Genomic DNA, 25,948 nt, shown 5'->3' with positions numbered 1-25,948 from the left:
ATGGGAAAAAAACTGTTCTATCACTTAGCTCTATCTGAACAATTCAAAATTATTTTACGTTTTATTTCACAACTCTATTATCCTATTTAAAATACATTCGGTAATCTATAATATGCTCCGTATTTGATGGCTTTACATCTCAATTCAATAAAATATAACCTGAAAGTGTATTGACTTAATTTATTCTTTCCATTTAACATATAGTATGATATTTTATACATCCTTTATTTATGGAGAGTCAAAGCTTTTGATCAAGTCTTCACCTGGATAGAATCTTCCAGTGCCTTCTACGCGTCTCTTTCAAATGTCTGTGATCTTTGAGCATTGTGCCGCACATGCGCTGATTGTCCCTTCGGTAAGAGCTTCTCCTGCCTGATTTCTTTCTTTCTTGCGTGAGACATTATTACATCATTCTGTTTGTCGGCGGTGTTTCTGTGTAGTAGAGCGAAATCATTAACTTAGAAAATGCTTCTTACAAGATTGGCAGGACGTTCTGTATTCGAACACACTTCATTTACTTATGACATTGGATGCAGAAGTCATTTTAGCACATTCTTCAAAAAGGTAAATGTGCATCACTATAACCTTACACTTTCATCATAGATAATTTACACGCAGTTTAATTTTATAATATAAAATAATTTTATTCCCTGTATATAAGCATATTCTGTATTATGTTATGTATAAATTTACTATCTTGTTTTTCAATATATTTGTAGACTTGGGTTCAGTTAAAAGCAGATCTAGATTCTAAAAAATCCTCTTCTTACTTCCAAGTTATAGTCTAGTCCTATTCCTACATATAAATCTTTGAAAATAAATAATTTGTACATGCCAGGAGCATGGAAACTCCAATTGGGTTATGATTTAATCCTATTAGGCCCTTTGAAAATGGCCTTTTCAGCCTTTTATCCTCTTAGTGTTAATTGCTTATTTTGGACTGGGCAACAATGGTCCTGTAGTCTTTACTGACATTTCTGTCAATCAACCATACCCTCACGTAATAACTTTTTATTTTTAAAGTCCCGTCAACCAATTATTGTGATTTCCATTGGATCGGAAAAGGATTGAGTTATCAAAAGTTATATATATTTTAACATATTATATCCATGTACAATTGTATTTATAAAACTTTAATTTCAAACTCTTGTGTTTACATCTGTTTTGTTAATTGTGAATTTAATGGCAAAATACAAGTTTTGCATTTTTAACCTATTGCCTTCATCCTTCTGAACAAAACAAGTTTCAAGGGATAAAAGACAGATAATGAAGTTATAGAACATTAAAAGAGGAACTACTTTTCTCTTGCGGAGTATTATTTCATTGTCCTACGTGTGTGTTATATATGCTCTTGTCATGATCGTAAGACAACCTTGTATTGGTTGCTACGTAAAATAACAACAATGCTAAAATCAGGAGAATTTGACCCAAATAAAATTTTATTTTGTTAATTTAGAAGTTTTAATAATAAAAGTTCATATCAGCTTGACACAAGTGCCTCCACTGATCAGCGCTCAGGTTTCAGGATGATAACTAACTAAGGAAGAGTAGGTATAAGAGGAGGCGATGAGTTATCAACATTCATGTGAAAATTTGAGTGGTTATAAAGGTTTATCAACTACATTTGAATGTAATTTAAAATTTTCACTATTTCTTTTCTCTCTTTCATCATTTTGGTCACGGTTTCTAACTAGGCTACATGATGATATTTATTCTCTTGTTGAAGTTTATTCACTGCTTTTTCTTTGCTTTTTTGATCTTGTTTGCAACTTCATGCTTTACCTGATTGGTAAGATTTGGTTGTGTAGTTATTAAAAGAAGGTTGTTGTTTTTGCTGTTTTGCAATGCCAGTGAGTGATTTTTCTGCACATTCAATGTGAAAGTTTTTTTATATATTACTCCAAGGTATATATATATTACTCCAAGGTATATATATATTACTCCAAGGTATGCTATACGACTTGTCATGTAACATGATTTACTAAGGTTGCATGTAAAATTTCAATCCTATGGTTTATTTCATTTCAAGATGTCTGTAGTCAGAAAAAGAGAGAAAAGTTTTAAATCCCTCCCAGCAATCAAAAAGAGAATCTGAGTGATAGACTTCAATGATGCTCAGCTAAATTCTATTTTGTAAATGAACCATCACAGACCTCATTCTTGGCTATGTAGAAATGAGGTTTAATTAATTAGGGTTAAATGAGGTCTGTAGATTATTTTTATTTGAATTCTAATATTAGTTTTTTTTGTGTCACTTTGGACAATATGGCAATGATCCGAGGTCAGGAAAGTACCGATAGGAAATGTCCCTGACCATTAGTACGGACTGCGGTTGTACTTCTGGGGTCACCCCATACTTTTGGTGGAAAAGGAAAACATTCCTTGATATAGTACCTAAATTCAAAGCTCAATCACATGAATAATCATAAATAAATGTAAATGTTATTTAGTTTTTTATACTTATAGTACATACACTCTTCCAAAAATAGTGGCACCTGAATAATATCATAGTATCATATGTCATACGTTAAAATCTCATATAAGTGTACTTAGACACACACTTATTGTTTGCCAATGGCGCAGTGTAGCGGGTATGGCAGTTATCGCAAGATAACCAGATCAAGCAACGTCGAGCGTGGCCGCTGCTTGGACGGGTGACCCTGCAGGGTAGCGATCCTGTCCTTGCAAGCAGCCCGCCTGCTCGGCCATTGGTGGTGGTTCGGAAGTCACCATTAAGCTGTTGGTCCCCAGGTTAAGTGTTAGAGAGGGCTTCTTAGCCCTAACTTCACCTGGTAAAATAAGGCATTCTTTACTTTTTTTTTTACTTAGCTTGTTTCCATTTGTATTTATTTTGCAATTTTCTTATTGCTATCATGTTTACCTATAAGACCAATTGAAAAATATTTGCTAACGCTCAGCCAAATCCCATGTGGCACAAAGTTTTGTATCTGATGCAATAATCCAATATCATTGCTAAGAATATTGTTTGTTGAATGTTTCTATAATATTAACAACAGCAAATTACCTTTTTAACTCATTGGCCTACTAGTATTTTCAGCCTCTCAACTCCACAGTAAATCCAATTAATTTGGCCCAAAATGGAGAATTTTACTTAAAATTCCATTACTTCAGTTGTACTGTTTAGATTTTAATAAAACTTGGGATATTTAATAAAAGCATCCTGAACTATATTTTTCACACAACAAAATTTAGAAGTTAATGTTAATTTTTTTAATTTTGTTAATTTGTGTTAAGTTTATGTTAATTACAAAATAAACACTTTATTTTTTACTGACAATTATTTATTATTACAATGTTTTTAAGTATACAAATACTGTCGACTTAAAAATAGTAAGTTAAAAATTTTTCAAAACAATCTAGTTCAGTTTTTATTTGGTCAAGATTTCGAATATTTACTCCTACCTAATTGCCTAAAAACACAATATTTTTAGGTTTGTTTGGCTCGTCATTCCATATTGGAAAATTCCATAATCCAGTTACACCAGAAGCCACACTGCTAATAACGTCTTCAACATTCTGTAAATGTAAATCATTCATAGGATCATCGGCATTGTTTAGGCCTACGTCCATCTCTTCAAAATCAATATCTGAGAGGGCATTGTCAGACTCACCGTCGCTGAATTCTTCATCACCATCAATCCTCCACTCTTCTTCCACATGATTAGAACCGATTTCACCATCAGATTCATAAATCCGTCATTGTCAATATAACGATCAATTTCACTAAGTACTACGTAAAACTCCATGTCAGGCCATTGTACACACGCTTAGGTTGTTTACTCGAGTCAGCTGTTTACTTATTCCGATCGTCTGTTTATGTTCCCCTTCCCCAACTGCAGTGTTGCCAAGCTGTAAAGTTAAATTATTCAATTCCCATTATTGCATAGAACACAGAAACGAAGTTAGGACTGAATGGTGCTGTCATCTTGTGAGAAATAGGCGAACTACTTGGTGGCGAGATGGTTTCGTCAAAGTATTTTACCGTGCATAGCGCTAGCGGCGAGATGGTCTTGTCGAAGTAGGCTAATGGGTTAATTGTCTACCAATGTTATTAAATTCACTGTCATCGAAATTAGTGCTAATATATAAATGAAGCTTCATGCAAAATTTCAAGCCTTTAGGTCAGTTCGTTTTCGAGATATTGTGTGGATACACAGAGACAGAATGAAAATTTTCCAGTCCACAAATGATAGGCTCTGCTAATGCTCAGCAAATTATTATGTCTGATTGGACATAAAAGACATATCGTTTGATTTTACTTCATATCATTTTGAGCCTATATTTGCTAATTTAGCATTGCACGAGTGTATTAAAAAACTGAAATTCACGGCTCCATTACTCAAAACGTAGTTGAGTCTCAGTCATAACTTTTTTGTGGGATATTCTTATTAGTATAATGAACATTTTATACAAATTTTCACTTGTTTTCATTCAGTCCCTATTCAAATATTGGGCTATGAAAATTGGCATTATCATGCTTTTGGCCATTTTTGAAAAGCTGTAGAAAAAAGGAGTTTATTCTCAAGACTAAAACTTATGCTGTTGGTAGTATTATGAGTACTCCAACATAGAAATAAAATGTTATTAGTGAGTCTCTTTTCCTTAATAAAATTGTGGTTTTTAAAAATTAGCGATTGTTCAATTTTTGCAGAGTTTTTATAAAAAGAGTTTAACTGGCTTTCTGCATGATAGAGAAATTAAAATAATTTTTTTGGAGGTTATTTCATGTTGAACACAGTAGTTTTAAAATTATTCTGATATCTTTAAAAATGGCATTGCAACTAAATTTTGCACAAACGTTTTTTTTTATTAAATCTACTAAACTGTCATTTTTAAAATGGCTGTCAAATAAAGAATATGGCTTACAAAATTTTTTAAATGGATTTTTTGTGAGTATCCATGATAGAAGGATCAGGAAAATTAAAAAGGTGAGCAACAAATTATAATTACACTTGATTTAAAATTGATTGACTCATTTACATTCTACTTATTTGCCAAGTACAACTGTTCAAAATGGCCGTTGAAATCGATACAGCTCTAATTCTTAGTGACAGCACAACTAATACCTTGGAAGTTTCAAGTCACATTGCAACAGAGATGGCTGTTCAATACTGCCACAGCAACAATCTCGTGGTAAACGAGTTCAAATCTAAGCAGCTTGTCATGGGACGCAAAAAAGAAGAGGTGGGATTGCTACCATACCTTGAAACTGTAGATGAAGCTAAGTACCTGGGTTTTACAATTTGCAAAGACCTCAAATGAACCCACAGATGTTGACAACCTCTTTAAGAAGCTTGCCACAGGACTCTATGTTGTCAAAAGAATTAAGGCAATAACTGATAAAAATACAACAACTGCTTACTGCGCTGTCTTTGACTCTCATCTTAGCTACTGTCTTTCAGTAAGGGGCAGTTCAAGCATGGTAAATGTACAGAGACCACTAGACTTGTTCTTCAGAAAAAGTGTATCAGAGTTCTCGCAGGCTTACATCCTCCAGATACAAAGAGCCTTTATTGAGCTTAATATCACTGTAGTGTCTCTCTCTCTCTCTCTCTCTATATATATATATATATATATATATATATATATATATATATATATATATACTACAAGTGATAATGTATGTACATTGTAACAATTGTAACAAGGGGCAGAGACCTGCATACATATAACACATGCAGGGCTGCAAACTTCAATTTACCAGCTCACAGAATGGCACTGTATTCGGAAAAGCCGTCTTACATGGAAACTAAGTTGTTAAACAACCTGCCTGAAGAAATAAAACTACAGGAAGAGAGCACACTTTCAAGAGGGAACTGAAGAAGTGGTTAGTGAAGCACCCGTTTTACACCATTGATGAATTCACAAACTGGAGAACTCAATGGGATTTGGAGTCTTGATCATCTTGGTGAATTTGAACTCTGTACTTTTCTTGACTCAGTTCCATAATATTTTAACGCCATTTTAATTCTCAAACGCCATTAAGAATTTACAAATAAAGATATATTGTCTGTCTATTGTCTAATAACTCTTTAATTATCTTGTATTTAAAATATGTTTAGGTATTTAATAATATGAAAATAACAATGATAAAAACATTCAAAACAACGTTAACATTTTAAATTTTGCAGACAATCTAGCCATATATTTACACAAAATTGAATTAAATTTATCTGGCATGAATCCATTTTTTCTTCAGGTACAAAACCATAAAGAATTTTTAATCCATAAAACAATAAGAATTTAAATCTTTTTAATTATTGGGTGTTTTGTTTATTAGTTATTTCTAGTGGCAGCTAATTTATAGTTGTTGATAATACAGGTGTGAACAATACAGTTAATATTAGTTTTAAACAAAATTATTTTAAGAAATTTATTATTTTTTGTTCCTAATGCGGAGCAGTAGCCCAATCTACTTTCCAAATTTTATCTAATGTGTCTCTTAGGTTTTGTAAAATTAAGTATAAAACATTTAAAAAATCCTAAATTGTAACATATATAGTATAAATAAGTGTATACATTAATTACAAAGAATGAAAAATAGAAATAAATTAAAAATTGAATATAAAAATAAAATATGAAACATATTTTGTAATTAACATTTTATATCATAAGTAGGCTAACCTATTGTTTGTAATCAAAAGAATTAGTGTAAGGAATGTTACAAGTTAAGATCCTTCAATTCTAAAAGATCTGATGCAATAATCCAATATCATTGCTAAGGATTTATTTAATTTTCACCATCACTAAGTATATTAGTAAATAAATCCTAATTTAGTGTTTTAACCTGTTGAAATTCGTCAACATATTTCATTATTCTTAATAAAGACCATACAAAGTGTTGATTACTGTTTGTGTATTTAAGATAATATTGACTCCATAGTTAACCATTAATACTCATGTGTTTTTTCAGACAAGTACTCCTTATGTTCTCTCAAAGTACTATGACATCCAAGCAAGACACAAGTGAGTAACTCCTAATAAGTTTAATTTTAAAATGTTTTATTATCTTAATCTGACAATTTAATTTTTATCACTAGGCCTACTAGATTATATATTGTTTTTACTAAAAAGCCAGGCATTATAATTTAACTATTTCTTAACCCTTTGGATGCCAGCCCATTTTCCAAAAGTACTACCCAGAAACGCCAAGGGCATTTACAGCAGTTTTGCAAGCTTTCACTAAATGTATCATAACTTTTTTATTTTTTAACAGATATTGATGATTTTTTTACCATTATTTTGCTTATGAAATGCCCTTGTTCTGTTGGTAAATTTTAGTTGCATAAATGTAATTTAAACTTATAAAAAAGTTAAAAATTAAGAAAAAAAAATAAATAAAATTTCCAAAAAACATTTTGTTTTAGCACAAATAAGTGGTTTAAAAGAAAATGTATACTGATTTCCTGTTATATCCTAGTAAACTATATCTAAACCTTAACCTAATTACAAAATTTCAAAAGCCTACCTTATATAGAAGTCCAGTTATGATTTTTTTTTCACTAAATGTGACACGGGCACAGTTTTTGTTATTTGCATGGACGTTGTATGTAATGTTACACTATATTCACAAATCAATATTTGACACTATACAAATCGGTACTTTGGGATTATACCAACCACACCACTATGAAGAACACAAAAATATAAATTTATAGATATATTATAAACAAACATTGTAGAACGAAAAACAACTTTTTAATTACAAAATTACAAACTTACAAAGATTATCAATTGTTAATGAGGTCAGATTCGCTTAAACTTTTTTCAATGAACTTAGAACATTATAAAACGATGTATTTGAGTAACAGAACTAACATTCCATCAATCAACAAGCATTTCCAGGTATTGTGATCGGTATTGTGGTCGCTGTTATCTTATCTTTCTCGAGAATCCCGATTACGGCAGGCCGCGTGGCATCACATGATTATTTAAGTTTTTTGCACGGTACATAATTGCCTTTCCATTACAATTCAATTTATATTTCTGATCAGCCCCTCTAGAATTATATTTACTGATAGATACTATCTCGAGGGATGTTTTCCTTTCGTTGACATCAGCGCGAGCTTCGGAAGCACCTTCGGCCGGAGGCACTCGCATTTTGGGTGGCGGAGTTTGATCAAGAATAATGACAAGTTTTGTGTGTTTTTTTTCAATAAAGAGTTTAGTTTTTGTTTGGTAATGTTTGTTTTTGTTGAATTTTTGTGTTTGGAGAAATGTAGGGGTAAAATACGAAAGTACAACAAAGCGAACGGGCGGCGAGACTCTGCAATCACGTTATCTACTACACCGCTCGACTTTGACCTCTGTCTGAGGATTGGGAGGGGTTTGCGATAAGACAATTCCTGTTTTATACTGACGAAATATTGTTCTACGCTAATCTAGTAATCAGTAGAAGCTAAATGTCAACTGTCTGAGGATGGGGAGGGGTTTGCGATAAGACAATTCCTGTTTTATATCGACGAAATATTGTTCTACGCTAATCTATTAATCAGTTGAAGCTAAATGTCAAATAACGATTCACGTCTGGGTGTGGTCTGTATAATCCCAAAGTACCAATGAATCTAATAAAAGGGGCATAATAAAAATGCCCTAACAACAAAAGTAATGAGAGAATTACAAACGTAAACAACGCATAGCAACACGAACGAAACCTCAATCTCGACCAAACAATTCAACAGCTGCGAAGCTCAAATACGACCAAACAAACAGTCCATAAACGAATTAACTACTTTGTGGTTGCAAAGCAACTAATCGACTATCGATTAGTCAAAATTTCGCGGCAATAAGATGAACTATAAGAAAATTACAGGTGAAAAACGTGACGTACCTATATTACGGCCGTTGGCGATTTTCAGTTGAGTAGCCGACGGCCGTAATACCGGTACGTTGGCATCCAAAGGGTTAATTAGGATATACTATACTTGTTTTACAATGCATCTTCTGCCAATATACACAGTTTAATGATGAAAAATGAAATAAAATGCTCTGTAATTTATGTTATGTTGTAATATTGTAGTATGTTTTTTGTTTAGTGTTGTTTTGAAAATTATAAGACATGTAGCCTAATACCACTGTTGAAGATTTTCTCTTATAGTGAATTTAACAAATGTAAAATAGGCATTGCTGTAAGACGCACATATAGCCAGGTATAACGGGATTCATTATTTTTTTACATTGTTGGAGTGGAAAGCAAAATTAAAGTAGATACCATCATATGATCATATCACAATTAATCACACAATTAAGTTTCATTTACCTTATTTATTTTTAGATTACTTTGTTGTAATGTTGTATAAATATAGCTTATAGTCTGTCTGTCTGATAAAGAATATGTTTACTGTTACTTTACCCTGCTCCAGGAGTTAAAAAACGCTTCATTGTAGAGCATGATACCTGTTCTTGTGCCGTTTTAATATAAAAATATTTGTATCAGCAAAATTTCATACAAAACAAATAAAATTTTATTTTACGTTTGAATCACTTTTTAACAGTGCCTCAGTACAATTAATTTTGCTTTTCTATTCTATGGAGTTTTGAGCTCTAGATACTTATAAAAATTTGCATTTGAAAACTATGTTAGGATATATAAAACAATAACAAGTTTCCTATCATCTATTTGATTTGTATTATACTAGGTAAAAAGAAAGTTAATGCAACCTAAAAGATCTTTTGTGCTCCTATACTCCCACTTAACTGGTGAAAATCTCAGTTATAGCAGTCCTGACTAACTTACTACCTTGAGGAACCTTATCACCTTGAACGGGGCTGGTCGGCTCTGTAAAGTGTGATGTGTCTCAAGTTGAATGGTGATTATACAAAAAGAAGGATTTACCTTTCAGTTGTGTGTAACTAAATTTAATTTTTTAAACATCCTGTTACTTTATTGATAACATTTGTACTTGTGCAATAAAACAAAAAGCCTAAAGAAACACTAACTGTTGTTGATTATAAAAAGTTAAAAATAATTTTTTTGGCACAATTAGGTCAGAAGGTGTTAAAGGAGCTGTCATCGGCATTGATCTTGGGACCACAAACTCATGTGTGGCAGTTATGGAGGGAAAACAAGCAAAAGTTATTGAAAACTCAGAAGGCTCCAGAACAACACCTTCAGTTGTTGCATTCAGCAAAGGTGAGCAAAAACTTTCTCTGTTATATTATGGTTACGATGATTATTGTAACATTTTATTCATAGAGTAAGAGAGTGGTAAGTCAGTGTTTAAAAGTCAGTGTCAAAATTTTATTTCAGCGTACTCTAGTGTTGTAATAACCTTCCTAGCTAACTGGAACTTTTATTATTTGAACACTGCTGTGAAACCTAACTTAATGGACAAAAATGCTAATGTTTCATGTGGCAAGGTCTCTCGAAAGAGATTTCGTCTGTAGATTTTAGATTTTGCAAGAAACAATTCTTCAGACAAGACTTAAGTTCTATGCTCGTGCAAGTCTAACCATGGAATTCAACTGAGCTTCATTGAAGCCTATCTATCGTTCAGTAGGGTATCACATTTTTTCTTTTATGTTCCGGAGGTATGTAAACTTTTTTGTATGATTGTCTATCTGCAGGACATCTCGAGAATAAAATGAGCTATAGATTTGAAATTTTGCATGCAACCTCAATGAAGCCTGTTATGTGACGTATTGCATACTTTCACCTGGTTTATTAATGTTACGAGGGCTATTCGGAAAGTAGATTACGTTTTGGAATTAAAAATTAACAAAGTATAGGAAAAAATTTTTATTATATACATATGAAAGCCACACTTAAATACTACTTTTCAACATAGTCACCATTCAAATTTAGGCACTTATCATATCGATGGATGAGCTTGACAATGCCTTCCTCATAAAATTCTGCCGCCTGTGTCCTCAACCAGTTTGTCACTTCTTGCTGCAGCTCGCGTCGTCGACAAAGCGCTGCGTTGCCAGCCACTTCTTCATTGTTGGGAACAAGTGGTAGTCACTTGGTGCGAGATCCGGGCTGTATGCTGGATGAGGAAACAACTCCCACTGGAAAGATTTGAGAACTTCACGTGTGCGATTTGCCGTGTGAGGTCGAGCGTTATCGTGAATCAACAGAATTTTCGAGCTCAACTTTCCCCTACGCTTGTTTTGGATCGCTCTTCTGAGGTTGTTTAATGTTTGGCAATACCTTTCTGAGTTGATTGTAGTGCCTCGTTCTAGGAAATCAACAAGAATTACACCTTTCTTGTCCCAAAAAAACCGTCGCCATAACCTTTCTTGCCGACATCGTTTGCAAACATTTTCTTGGTTTGTGAGGTGAACTTGTGTTTCCCCACTCCATTGACTGCAATTTGGTCTCGTAGTTAACATGTTTCACCCATGTTTCATCGCCAGTTACGATGCGATCGAGTAGTGATTCACCCTCTTTGTCGTAAGCATCCAAAATTGTTAACGCTGCAGCCATGCGCTGGTTTTTGTGGACGTCGGTCAGGATTTTCGGTACCCATCTTGCACAAAACTTGTGGAAGCCAAGCTTATCAGTGACGATTTCGTATAACAAAGTTCGTGAAATTTGAGGGAAACTAAGCGAGAGTTCCGTTATGGTTAACCGTCGATTTTCTCGGACCTTTGCGTCAACTTTCTCAACAAGTTCGTCAGTCACTATGCTGGGTCTTCCACTTCGCTCTTCGTCATGAACATTTGTTCGGCCATTTTTAAAATTAATGACCCATTGTCGCACTCCACCTTCAGTGATAATGTTGTTCCCATAAACTTCACACAACTGCCGATAGATTTCTATAGGCTTACAGTTTTTGGCAGTCAAAAACCTAATTACTGCGCGCACCTCACAGTTGGCGGGATTTTCAATTGCGGCAGACATTTCAAACAGGCACTGTGACTAGACGCGTTACAACACGAACTTCCCGCTAGCACGGCTGGATAGCCAGTGAGCGGTGGGACGTCCTGACACCAAGATGGCCGCGCTAGTCCCGCCCCTGGCGGCCACAGCGCAAAACGTAATCAACTTTCCGAACAGCCCTCGTATAAGAATATTGTTTGTTGAATGTTTCTATCATATTAACAGCAAATGACCTTTTTAATTGTCTACCAATGTTATTAAAGATTAGCACGTTTAAAAGCAACTTAATTTATTTTAGATGGAGAACGGCTTGTGGGAATGCCAGCCAAAAGACAAGCTGTCACTAATTCTGCAAATACTTTCTACGCCACAAAAAGGTTGATTGGGCGAAAATTTGATGATGCTGAAGTTAAAAAGGATATGTAAGTAAATGTAAATGCTTGTTTAAAAAAATTAAATGTTATTTGCCATTTTTTCAGACATTACACAACGAGTAGGCTACTATTAGATTACATTTTTGTATAAATTGTTGTCATTCTGTAAAATAAAAAGTTTTTATAATAGGCTAGGCTACAAAACCCACTTAAGTAAAACACTTATGGGATGCTGCTTTTCACTTATTGTACATTACAAAAATATTTAGACTCATACTATAATTTATATAGAAACCAGGGAAATTTTAACATTGTGCAATGAATAAAATTTCGATCTAATTCACGATTTTATTAAAAACCAAACAAAATGCAGTTTAGTGGCTAAAACATGTGACTGACATGTGAAACCATCTTGAAGGGTTAAATAACATAATCAATCTCAAAACAGAATTGTTGTTATAAATTATATGTTGAAATAAGATTTCTAGGCTGACAGTCTTACTTTTGTTATAGGAAAAATTTATCATACAAAATAGTAAAGGCCTCAAATGGAGATGCCTGGATTAGTGGCAGTGATGGGAAGGTGTACTCACCCAGTCAAATTGGAGCTTTCGTGTTAGTGAAAATGAAGGAGACTGCAGAAGCCTACCTTGGAACTACAGTAAAAAATGCTGTTATCACTGTTCCTGCCTACTTCAACGATTCACAGAGACAGGTACAATTATGTTTCCATTTTCAAAATATGACAAAAAAAAGCAGATTCAACAGGAAAATTGAGAATATGACACGTATTTAAAATGTGAATTTTATTTTGGTAAAACAGTTCAAAATTATTTTTATTTCATTAGAAAGTACACACATTTGTTCTAGTTTTCTACACAGCTGTGATTTACCATGATGTGATATTTACCAAGTTTTTGAAAACGCTCATGAACAAATCTGCAGCTAATAAAGATATTCATTAATTAACAGCATTTGTGACATTGTTCTCATAATGGTGTTTGACATCTAAGAATTATTTCACATGAAAGAACAAGTGTTAGAAGAAGCTGATTAATTCAAGTTTTATTACTGATTTAATCTTGGATGCCATTGGCTTTGTTTTAAGCAAGATAATTCTTTGACGTATTGCACATTTGTTTACCACATAAAATTGTAACAAACTTTCAAGCGATACTATATCAGTTACCAAATTTTTCCCACTGTTTGCTTCTGAAGTTTCCGCCTTTTGGTATAGTCAAGTTCTGGGTTTCTTGCATCCTATACATTTAATTTTGGATCCAAAGAATTAGTATAAGTAGCCTTTGTTTACAGAAAGTTAATTGCATTTAGGATATGCTGTAAGTAACATCATTACTCTCTAAAGTGTACCCTATCTTTCCCTCTTCACTGGGATTAGGAACTGACAGGACTATCCATCCTCTGTCCATCTGTTCTTCAGTCTTTCTATGCGATAACTCATGATAATCTTTGAATCCCTAGAGACTTGAAACTTATTATAGGTTTCTGAAAATACTTAATTAATTTTGGGATCAAAAGGTCAAAGATCAGTCCATATGACTGTCTGCCTGTGTGTGTGATAACTGTACATTTTGTTGGGTCCTATAATAGTGTGTTATATTCATATATTAGTTTATTCTTCCGTTGTTTAGCGGTATTTTAAAATCCATATATTACCTGTTATTTGATTTTTCAGGCCACAAAAGATGCCGGTCAAATTGCTGGCTTAAATGTACTGAGAGTAATCAATGAACCTACAGCAGCAGCCTTAGCATATGGCATGGATAAAACTGAAGATAGAGTGTGAGTTTATACATTTCTTATTTGCAGTTTTCATATTCAATATCAATACAATAAGTCAGTCTTGTTTATGTAGTTGGCTGATCAACTATTTATTTATTTATAACATTCTTTTTGTAAAGTATTCTGTTATAGCTTAAGTTTTAAAATAATTTGTGTATTATAATTTAATTAATAACATGTAGCAAGCAAGTAAAATGGTTTGATACTTTATTCAAAACAGTTGTTGCAGACATGTTTTGATAATACATTTTTCAGATAATCAAAAATTTCTGAAAAAGTATATTTTTTGCTGATTAGTTGGGTCACAAATATAACATTATTAAATGTTATTCATATATAATGTTATTCAACTAGAAATAAATACTGCAATGCATTACACACCAGAGTACAGTATGTATAATAGATACACATATAAAGTAGGGATTGTACATAAACTTGTATGATTTATTGACTGATATGACATGTAATAAAAAGATAAAATTAACCTAAAGGAAATAGTTTTATGTGTGTGTTTGCTTAAGCTTTAAAACTGATTTTTTGCTACCAAGTCTCGTAGGCATTTCGAAGACAGCGGCTATGCTTTATCTACTTTTTTTATTATTCTGTAATATTATAAGTTTGTCAGAAAAACTAAACAATAAACAAACACACACACACAACATACAATAAACAACAGCACAGTTAAAAAAACTTCAAATCAAAGAAAATAGCAACATACACAGTTTACATCATTTTATAATATATTTCTGGCAGTATTAATACATTTAAAACAAAGCTTAATCCCGACTCATTGTTTAATTTTCCAAATTATGACATTGGTTTCAACAAGATGTAAGCATTATTATGAACATAATTACTGTAGATAAAACTTGCTTTGTAGTTGAGCAACTGGTGAGGGATAGCATCACTCGTGAGTCTGTAAGGAAAACAGTCACAAAACCTTTTACAGGCACTGTATATTACTGAAACATCTACATCATGAGAAGAATATAATTATTGTGCAATAGTATCAAATTTTCATTCAGGCAAAATACAGTTCAAATATTGAGTACAAAATTCAAATATTGAGATATAATAAAACTTATTTTATATATTGAATGAATAACTTATTTTACAGTATAGCAGTGTATGATCTTGGTGGTGGAACTTTTGATATTTCTATTCTGGAAATCCAAAAAGGAGTGTTTGAAGTGAAGTCGACAAATGGAGACACATTGCTGGGAGGTGAGGATTTCGACAATGTCCTCGTCAACCACTTGGTCAGCGAGTTTAAGAAAGAGGTGATTGCCGTTTTTATTTTATATATAAACTATAGTATTTCAATTGTCTGGTTTTAAGATTCCTACAAGCTATGTTGTCAGTTATGTGTGTTTGGTAATAAATACCCCACACTATTTAAATACAGTAAAACGTCTTGTTTATGTACCTCATTTATCTGGATCTCCGGGTTATCTAGATTGATTTTACTGAGTGAATGGAGTCATATTGTCTTAAGATTAAAAATTTTTGATGGATTTAAAGTGAATTTGTTTTTTTTGTAATACATGTTTGGTGTTCAGAATAATGTGTACAATATAGTAATAACAAATTAGTAATATAGTAATAACAAAAAATGATTTAGTAGACCATGGTTTAGGTCTAGGAGACATTGATCATTTTAAATTTCGAAGACGTAAATCGTTGCTTCAGATTAACAGTAGCATTGGCAATGACCGAAGTAAAAATTGTATCAGCAGCATGTTTTTTTAAAGGTAACAAGAAAATTATACTTATGATGAAACACTAGAAGATGTAATCATCATTCATTCTGATGCCAAGATGCAGCTAGATCGGTTTATGGTTTATTTTAAGCGACAGTCCTACACTTTTAGAAATTATGGACTTAAAATTTTTATCGTACTTCTTGGAAACAGTCTGCTGAAAATTACAGGTCTTTTTGCCATAACGCATGTTTGAACTTAAAACACTATAATTTTTTAATTTTCAAGATATAAAATTATTTTTTTTCTTATTTTACTTCAAATTAACTATATTCATGGATAAATTCAAAACTATATGCTTTACAAAAATAAATAAGTAAATCAAATGTTGAAAACTAAATAAAGATTAAGTTTGTTGCATAATCTATAATCTTCGATAAAAAAAGTTTAGTGTCTAATTTTAGATTAGTATATTCTACATTTAGTTTTGAGCCTACACCAAAAAATCCTCTTTCTTCAAAGTGAAGGTAGAAGAGATTTGCACATTTTAAATCAGTTTTTTGTTTTGTCCCTGTAAATAGTGTACATAGACTTTTGTAGTAAATATGTGATATTTTCATGAATTAAATGTTTATTTTATGCTAAAGTAGAGAATTTGGGAGTACATTTTTTAACAAAAATATATGTAAAACTAAAATTGTATTTGTATAATTCCTCTTTCCGGGTTCGACTCCCGGATCTCACACGGCAAGTACTTTTTGCGATTCAATGTTTATTGAAATTAAATAAGGCTATTGCCATTTATACAATTTATTGAAAATAAAGTTGTTTGACAGGTATTTGGTCTTCCGATCATATGTTAGTTTGCTTATTTAAACGCATATGTGACAGATACGGCCAAATACAAAATAATTGAATCGGAAAAAGTAAGCGCTCTGTGGTGTAATGGTAGCACATTTACCTGGCAAGTGAGAGATCCGGGTTCGACTCCTGGCGGAGCAAGTACTTTTTGCGATTCAATGTTTATTGAAATTAAATAAGGCTATTGCCATTTATACAATTTATTGAAAATATAGTTGTTTGACAGGTATTTGGTCTTCCGATCATATGTTAGTTTGCTTATTTAAACGCATACGTGACAGATACGGCCAAATACAAAATAATTGAATCGGAAAAAGTAAGCGCTCTGTGGTGTAATGGTAGCACATTCACCCGGCAAGTGAGAGATCCGGGTTCGACTCCCGGCGGAGCAAGTACTTTTTGCGATTCAATGTTTATTGAAATTATATATATATATATATTGAATAATTTTATGAATTGAGGCATATTGTATAGTGTTCTGAATATTTTTCAGCAATGAAGACATTTATAAACAAGATTAGGACATACTATTGTCATTTATTATATGCTGATATGAAATGTGTATATTTTCTTTTATTTCATTATAAATGTGAAATGTATTCATTGTTTTTAATTAACTGAAATATCATTGTTAGTCACATTAACTGTATATTTACGTCTGTTGCAGCAAGGGTTAGATATTACTAAGGACCCAATGGCGATGCAGAGGTTAAAGGAAGCAGCAGAGAAGGCGAAGATTGAACTTTCCTCATCGCTCCAGACGGACGTGAATCTTCCGTACCTCACAGTGGATGCATCAGGACCTAAACACATGAACTTGAAATTGTCCCGGTCCAAGTTTGAAAGTCTTGTTGGTGATCTTATCAAGAAGACAATGGCACCTTGCCAGAAGGCTCTACAGGATGCTGAGGTCTCAAAGAACGACATTGGAGAAGTCCTACTGGTCGGAGGCATGACAAGGATGCCAAAGGTAAGGTTTTGTGGTATTAGTGTAATGTTTGTCATTGCTGTAAAATATTCATTTCATGAGTAGACGATTTTTAAAATGGTCATAATTACAGAACACAATCACATTATTTGTTAAAAGAAAGTAATTAATATTCCCTAAATTTAATATTCTTTAAAGAAATATTAATTCTGTCTAGATATATTATGTAGGCCAACATATATCTATACAACATGTATCAATAGATTGGCAGGTCTATCAATATCAAAATCAAGATGTCTAGATCTATGAAAAATTTGAACTTAATGTTAACTCTGTCTGGGAGAATGCGAGTATTAACTATCTGGAATGTCTTAACATCTAAGTTAAGACTTCAGAACTAAGGGTATGGAAAACAAACAACACTCATAATAGTTAAAAAATATTAGTTTGCTTTTCGGCTGGAACAATAAAGAAGTTACTTTTAATAGCTATAATTATACAAATAGCTATAATTATATCAGCACAGTCACTGATGGTGAACTCAAAATGTAGAGATTAATTCCTGTCAATACCTATTTTCAACATTGTTTACCAGGGATAGAAGCTCTCTCAACAGATGCACGAACGTCACATGTCGGAACAGCTAACTACTACTCTTTCTGCAGTACAAGTATTAGTGCTAGCAGAAAATTCTGTGTAACATTTTGTGTCCTGTTGTATTTTCTCCTAAATTATTATAAATACAATTTAGTTTTCTGCTAATCATAATCTTATCAAAACCACTTGCTGAGATTAAACTGTGAAGAAAATATTAAAACCTCTCTTGTATAAATATTAAAAAGGTGACATTCTTAGAGCGCCCGTACTATTATTTCATCTTTTTGAATACATTTACTTGTAAAAGTGGGGGGCCATTAAGTCAATTATCATAATGACGCTATAAATTGGGTAAATGGTTTTTTTTCTACATATAATTTGTATCTAATAATGGGTCATCATAAAAATATATAAGATTGTTAAGTGTTTGTTTTCATGTTTTATCTTTTGGCAGCTCCTCACAGCTTCTGTTTTGGATTACAGGTGCAGCAGACGGTACATGAGCTGTTTGGCCGGACCCCCAGCAAGGCGGTGAACCCTGACGAGGCAGTGGCAGTAGGGGCAGCAGTGCAGGGTGGTGTCCTGTCTGGAGAAGTCCACGATGTATTGTTACTCGATGTCACGCCTCTCTCCCTCGGTATTGAAACACTCGGTGGTGTCTTCACCAGACTTATCTCACGAAATACCACCATTCCCACAAAGAAGAGCCAGGTTTGTACAGTAGAAGTTATATATAATTTGTTACACCTAAATAATACTCTCTCACTCGGTATCGAAACACCACCATTCCCACAAAGAGAGCCAAGTTTGTACAATAGTCATAGATAATTTGTTACACCTTAAATAAGAATTACTTGAATCTCAGCAGAATATTAACAAGCTCAGAATTTGAATTATTCACTCATCTTTACATACTAATCTTTCTATGCCTGTCTGGGATTTGAACAAGGATCACTTGTAATGAATGCTCCAAGTCAATCTTGTCTAGCCCACTACATTTATTTACTTACACACGCAAGGATTACAACATTGCATGATATGACAAAATATTAAAGTAGAACTTAGTTTTTTCTCATTATTTACATGTTCTTCCTATCTTTCTGAGGGGTTTTTATCATTAATTTCAAAGCATTGTGTTACCAAAAAATTTTAAATTTTTTTATATTTTATAAATTTTTTAATATATTAATTCCAATTATATGATAGGTATTGCAAAACCACAAGTGTTTTCCCACAAATGTATTTACAACTTATAGAATTTTGTTGCTTGAAACACTATTGATGTCTTAAGATTAACAATAATTAGATATGCTTGCTACATTTTTAAAGAAATTAAACTGGTGACACGTATTTCATCTAAGATTGTTTAAATTGTGTAGGTATTCTCAACAGCTGCCGACGGCCAAACACAAGTAGAGATCAAGGTGCATCAGGGTGAGCGAGAGATGGCCTCTGACAACAAGTTACTGGGACAGTTCACCTTAGTAGGCATACCACCTGCGCCACGCGGCGTGCCACAGATTGAGGTTACCTTTGACATTGACGCCAATGGTATTGTCCATGTTTCTGCCAGGGACAAGGGCACTGGCAAGGAACAACAAAGTGAGTACTGTCTCATAATGCTATACCATCAGCCACTTTATAGCAAAACACTTATTTATTCCAATCTGAAATTAAAATTCCATAATTTAAGATATATTCTTTTTAATTTCTCTCAAACTTTATTAATTACATCCATACTCTTTTATCAACACCATGAAGTTTTGTGTTTGTCCTAACTGTGAGATATCTTAAATATGTGCTAATATTGCAGTTGTCATCCAGTCATCAGGTGGTTTGAGTAAGGATGAAATTGAGAACATGGTGCGCAATGCAGAGCAGTTTGCTCAGGCAGACAAGGTGAAGAAAGAACGAGTGGAGGCTATCAACCAGGCTGAGGGTATCGTCCACGACACAGAGGCCAAGATGGAAGAATTCAAGAGCCAGCTGCCTCAGGAAGAGGTAAGACATCTTAATTTAATTCATGGTACATATATCATAGCTACTAAATAAATTTTTCGTTTTAAATACAATTAATATCATAATGTGTCCCAAATGTGAAATTTTTCACTTATACAGTGAAAATTTCAGAACATTTTATGGTGGTATTGTGCATAACACTGAGCTCCTGTTCTCTTGTTGTGGGGGAATATTAACCCTTCATATGCTGTAAGCGGAATATTCTGCAGAGTAAATCTAACTCAAAACGTTCTAAGCGGAATAGTGACTCATCAAAACAGCTGGGACCAATCACAACGGAAGCTTTTGTTTGCTTTGTCAGTCCACGCAATTGCCAGTGAGCAAGCTGTATGCTCTAAGGGGAAATACGTGCGTGTGACAGTCAGCTGCCGGTGGCCGCTGTGTATTGTTTATTGTTTATAACCTGCTACACTGTTTTAGCTATCTGTTGTGCGAGGTTATCCATATCAATAATGTAATAAACTATTTATAGTTTTATGTTGTTCATATATATTTTTCATCGATTTTTATTGCATAATTATGGTGAATCCTGATGATTCAGACTTAGGTGATTTTGTACTTGGTGCAATGAACGCTACCGTTTCTAGTGAAATCTAGTGAAAAAATTATCTGATCTGGAAGACACTGTTTTGCACAATTTTAGTGATGAGGAAGAGGATATTAGTGGTGAAGAAGGAGTGTAACGAAATATTCCAGGTAGGCTTAATCAATGAGACAATGTTTCAAATAACGACCCTGGCCCATCAATAACTATACCTGTATACAATATCAACCAGGGATCCAACTTGCCATCATCTATAAATGCAAACTCACTACCTATTGATTATTTTGATTTATTTTTCAATGCCAATCTGATTAACCTGATTTGCACTGAAACCAACTATAATGCAAACTAGAAAAAAGCACACAAGCACTCTCCACACTCGAGGTTGAATAAGTGGACTGAGTTATCTGCAGTTGATCTGAAAGCTTTCATAGGCACTGTTATAAATATGGGAACAATGCCAATGCCAAGACTTGAATCATACTTTACTACTAATTGGGAGAGTTGCACATAGTTTTATAAGGACATTTTCTCAAAAGATGAATTCTTGAATATTTTTTGGAATAAGATTTCCTAATAAGGCCTGTAATGTAAGAAATATGACTCAGTTGTTTTATTATCCTAGTAATAGAGTAGCTGTTGATGAAAGCACCATCTCTTTCAAGGGAACAGTTAGTTTCAAAATCTACAATCCTCTAAAACCAATTGGATTGAAATTTTTTTCCTGGATTGAAACTTTTTGTTTTATTGGACTATTGTAACGGCTACATTTATGATTTCATCCCGGACTTTGGCAAAAATGACATAACTGGATCTGAACTCCTCAAAACAACCCAATAGTGAAGTCTCTTTGCCAGTCTGTAATTTTGAAAAATCCTGGAGCACCTGTAAGTGGTCTACATGTATATACCGATAGGTATTATACCAGTCCCGAATTGGCCAGTGAATTATTGAATATGAACACATCTCACTGGCACAGTAATGCCAACTAGAAAACAAATGCCCCCAAACCTAAAAGCTAACCAAAAAGCTAAAAAAGGCGAAAGAAATGATAATATCCTAGTAGTGTCATGGAGAGACAAAAGAGTTGTGCATATGCTCAGCACACATGGAAAGAGCAGCAAATACATGTTACTGATGTAGCAAGCAGATGGCCCAATAAACCACCAGTTTCTAAGCCCAATATTGTTGTTGATTATACAAAACATATGGGGGCTGTGGGTCGGAGTGATCATTTTATATCATCCCATGAATTCATGCGACGTACAAAGAAGTGGTACAGAAAAATGTTTTTCTGGTTTCTAGAGGTTTGCATTATTGACTCGTATTTGTTGTACAAACAGGTGCAAAAAGACAGCCAGAGAAATCCTCTAAGCCACTTAGGTTTTAGAAAGAGTTTAGTGAGAGCACTAGTGGCAGACAAGATGAGAGCTCAGCCAACCCCAAGGAGACGTGGACGACCTTCTCAAGGACCTCCTGAACAGAGACTGGATGGAAAAATGCATTTCATCATGAAAAGGGAAAAGGGATCAGACAGATGTGTGGTTTGTTTGAAGAGAAGATGGGTTTGAGAAAAGAAACAGTTTATCTATGTAAAACATGTGAGACCAAGCCTGCCCTCCACCCAGATGAGTGTTTTGAGATTTACCACACACAAGTCCAATAATAGTGTGCCTTTTTTATCTTTGTACCATTTTGTGTTCTTTATATACGAGGTGTGTCCAAAAAGTATCCGACCTTGACGTCTGGCATGAACTGACGTTACTCGGCGGCAACGGCAGTCTAGTCCCCTTCAAAGTACTCCCCTCCACAAGCCACTACCTTATTCCAACGCTCTTCCCACCTCTGGAAACACTCCTTAAATTCATTTTGCGGAATGGCTAATACAAAATGGTCCTTCGTCGCATTTTGTTTTATTTGTTCAACATCGTCAAATCTTTTTCCTTTTAAAGGAATTTTTAATTTCGGAAATAGCTGGAAGTCACAAGGATCTATGTCAGGACTGTAGGGAGGCTGCCGTAGTTGGTTGATGTCGTGTTTGACCAAAAAACGCTGAATACGATTTGAGGAATGAGTTGGCGCGTTGTCGTGGTGCAGGATCCAGTCACGGCTTGTCCACAGTTCAGGTCGTTTCCTTCACACTGCATTTCGTAGCCGCCTTAGGACCTCAAGATAATACTCCTTATTGACTGTCTGGCCTTTTGGAGGATATTCGTGATGAACAACGCCGTCCTGGTCAAAAAAAAATTGTCAGCATTGTCTTGACATTGCTTTGACTTTTTCTTGCTTTTTTTTGTCGTTGCTCTTCGCAAGTTTTCCACTGTGAAGATTGAGCCTTTGTTTCAGGGTCATAGCCATAAATCCATGACTCATCACCAGTAATAACTTTTTTAACTAGCCCTGGGTCACTTTTTATCAAATCCAGATTGTCCTGTGCGATTTCAAGTCGACAGTTCTTTTGGTCTTCTGTCAGCAGCCAAGGAACAAATTTTGCTGAAACACGGTCCATTTTTAAATCTTCGTGTAAAATGTTACAAACTGACGATTTTGGTATTCCTAAATCTTCTTCCAGCTCTCGGACAGTCAATCGACGGTTATCTTTATTGCTGCATGAATACGTTCAACATTTTCAGCGTTTCTGGCCGTTCAAGGCCTGCCAGATCGGTCATCACTCTCCACTGATATGCGGCCATTTTTAAACAGTCTAAACCACTCTTTTATTTGTGTATCGCCCATAGACACGTCACCATAAACTTTCCGTATCATAGTAATCGTCTCTGATGCTGAATGGCCAAGTTTTTGGCAAAATTTAATGGAAATGCACTGCTCAACACGTTCAGTCACATTGAAATGCGACGCACACACATGGCAGTACTGTACGGAACAGAGCGCTGTGACTCACTGAGTGATCGGAACGTATTCAATGCCTAATATGAAGGCTCGCCCCTCCCCTCCAATAACCGGTTCGAGCCGGTCGGTTACGCTGCGGCCGCCTACTGGTCGGCGGTCGGATACTTTTTGGACAGACCTCGTATTCCATATTTGTCATGGATTTGTTCCCTTCAGTATCTACTAATTTTGTATAAATAATATAAATTACTGTTGTGCTAACTTGTGCTACTTTCAGAAAAGTTGACTGGATTGGAAAGTTGATTGGACTTTATATACTGCTGTGTATATTTACCTGTATATGTACTCATATGTAAATAAAATAAAGGCAATACAAAAACTATCATGCGTTTTCATCAGTTGCAAGACCAATAAACCTTATAAAATTTAACTTTGAAAAAATTATTATTTTTCTATTGAGCATTAGAACAATTTTATACAACTTGTTTTCAGTGAACAGAGGGTTAAGTTTCCAGCCTAGTGTAGTTAGGATGCATGAAATTTAATTTGTATTATTATAATAGGATCGGTTAAAAATATACATTATAACAGTGAAACCGTTGTTACCGAGACTTACTCGATTGAAAACTGATAATTGGAAAGCCAAGTTGTTACAGCAGATACTGGGATAATATGTGTGGGCATAGGAGAAAATGTTTTAGTATAATTTTTATTTTTTTATTTTCTCATTGTTGTACTAAAATATTGTTAAAAAATTTGAAAATAATAGACTAATAGAAGGGTTGTGTGTGAATATTGTTATTGGATCTTGGATTGTTAGTGATCTTATGCATATCTCTGGTTCTGTGTCTTGCAGTGTGCTAAACTGAAAGAACTTATCAATGAAGTTAGAGACAAGTTGACAAAGAAAGAGGACATCGATCCTGAGGAAATCCGCAAGGCCACCACCCAACTGCAGCAGGCTTCGCTGAAACTCTTCGAAATGGCCTACAAAAAGGTAAGTAAATTTTTAAAATATTTCTACAAAAATGTATTAATAGCAACATCTACTATATTAAATTTGTACATCTACAGTATTAAATTATTTTCTTGCTAACTTGCATTTTCGTTGAGGGACTGATGATTTTTATTCTATACAATCTCTTGTATACCACTTGAATAGTGTGAATCTATAAATTTTTTATATGGTAGGTTTAGTTGATTTATACTAAGAACAACTACAACATACCCCACACTGCTAATGTTATCTTTAGTGTGAATGTGTTAACTAGTAGAAAAATGATTAAGGATGAAAAATGTTGAAAGTTACCCTTATAATTTTAACACACGCACATGCACAATTCTAGCCAAAGTTAGTTATTAAACTTCAAAATGTGTTTAATTAACATTTGTTTCAACATAGTCTGCCCATATATTATGCCTTTGTTTTATTTTCTACTATATTATTTATCTTGCTTATCTTTGCTCACAGGTTCACCCCCTTGATAATTTCATCCTTAGAGTGATAGTAATGAAAGTAACATGTTTCTAAAGAACCAGGCTTATCATGCCAGCTTATTTATACAGGTTATACTGCAACATTAGATACTAGAATAAAAGCTAATAAAAATTAATTCTTTTTATAAGATACAAGGGAAATACCTGAATATGGTTTAAAAAGCCAAAATATAGAAGCAAAATCAATTAATGAAATGTTTGTAACATAAAACAATAGAAATGTTTAAACTCATTCTATCCTTTTGGTGAATGAATAATTCTTTATAGAAAACTTGGTCCATCCCTCTCAATTTAAGAATAGAGTTCAGATTTCAACATTGAATAAAAAAAAAGAAAATACTTATCAGATTTAAATTATAATTATGACGAAAAGAAACATATTCATGTTACATTTAGCCATTTATGAATGGAGGTTTACCTATAATTAATTGCTTTTACAGATGGCCGCAGAAAGAGAGGGATCAAGTAGTAGCAGCACAACAGAACAGACAGAAGAAGAAAAGAAGGAGAAAAAAGAAGAGAAACAGTAAAATAATGTATTCTAATTGTGTATAGTTTGTTCATTAAGTTATGAAGACTGCAAACGCAACTAAATTTTTTGTATTTTGTACGATTCCTTCCCATTTCTTCAGTTTCAACCCCTGTTTATGTAGTGTAGATGAAATAGTTCTGTGATAATGTTAAAAGATTATTCTTATGTTTAATCTAATATTAAGTTATATGACCTCAAAATGCATTGTAAAATGCATCTCGGAAACATTTCCATTGTTACTCAATAATTGACTTATTTTGTAATTGTTATTTTCTCTGCGGATGATCAAGCCTGATGTCTCTTGGTAAATCTGGTCACATTTCTGTACATTTATATCTTGTTATATTTCTTTATGTTGTATAAAAATAGATTTTTATTAAAGTAAATAGTAGCTAAAA

General features: G+C 33.7%; 1 protein-coding gene across 1 annotated transcript; it reads left to right on the top strand.

The window, feature by feature from the left end:
* Positions 1-339: 339 nt before the first annotated feature.
* LOC124374364 (heat shock 70 kDa protein cognate 5) lies at positions 340-25,948 on the top strand. The gene is made up of 13 exons (XM_046832590.1): positions 340-564; positions 6,935-6,987; positions 10,008-10,153; positions 12,144-12,267; positions 12,733-12,934; positions 13,916-14,022; positions 15,140-15,302; positions 17,251-17,553; positions 18,592-18,819; positions 19,488-19,710; positions 19,922-20,109; positions 24,378-24,518; positions 25,459-25,948. Exons 1-13 carry the CDS (start codon positions 466-468, stop codon positions 25,546-25,548), a joined length of 2,067 nt encoding a protein of 688 aa, XP_046688546.1. The 5' UTR covers positions 340-465; the 3' UTR covers positions 25,549-25,948.

The sequence above is a fragment of the Homalodisca vitripennis genome, chromosome 1, assembly GCF_021130785.1.
Source record: "Homalodisca vitripennis isolate AUS2020 chromosome 1, UT_GWSS_2.1, whole genome shotgun sequence".
NCBI lineage: Eukaryota > Metazoa > Arthropoda > Insecta > Hemiptera > Cicadellidae > Homalodisca > Homalodisca vitripennis.
This window is presented reverse-complemented; position numbering and strand designations above follow the sequence as displayed.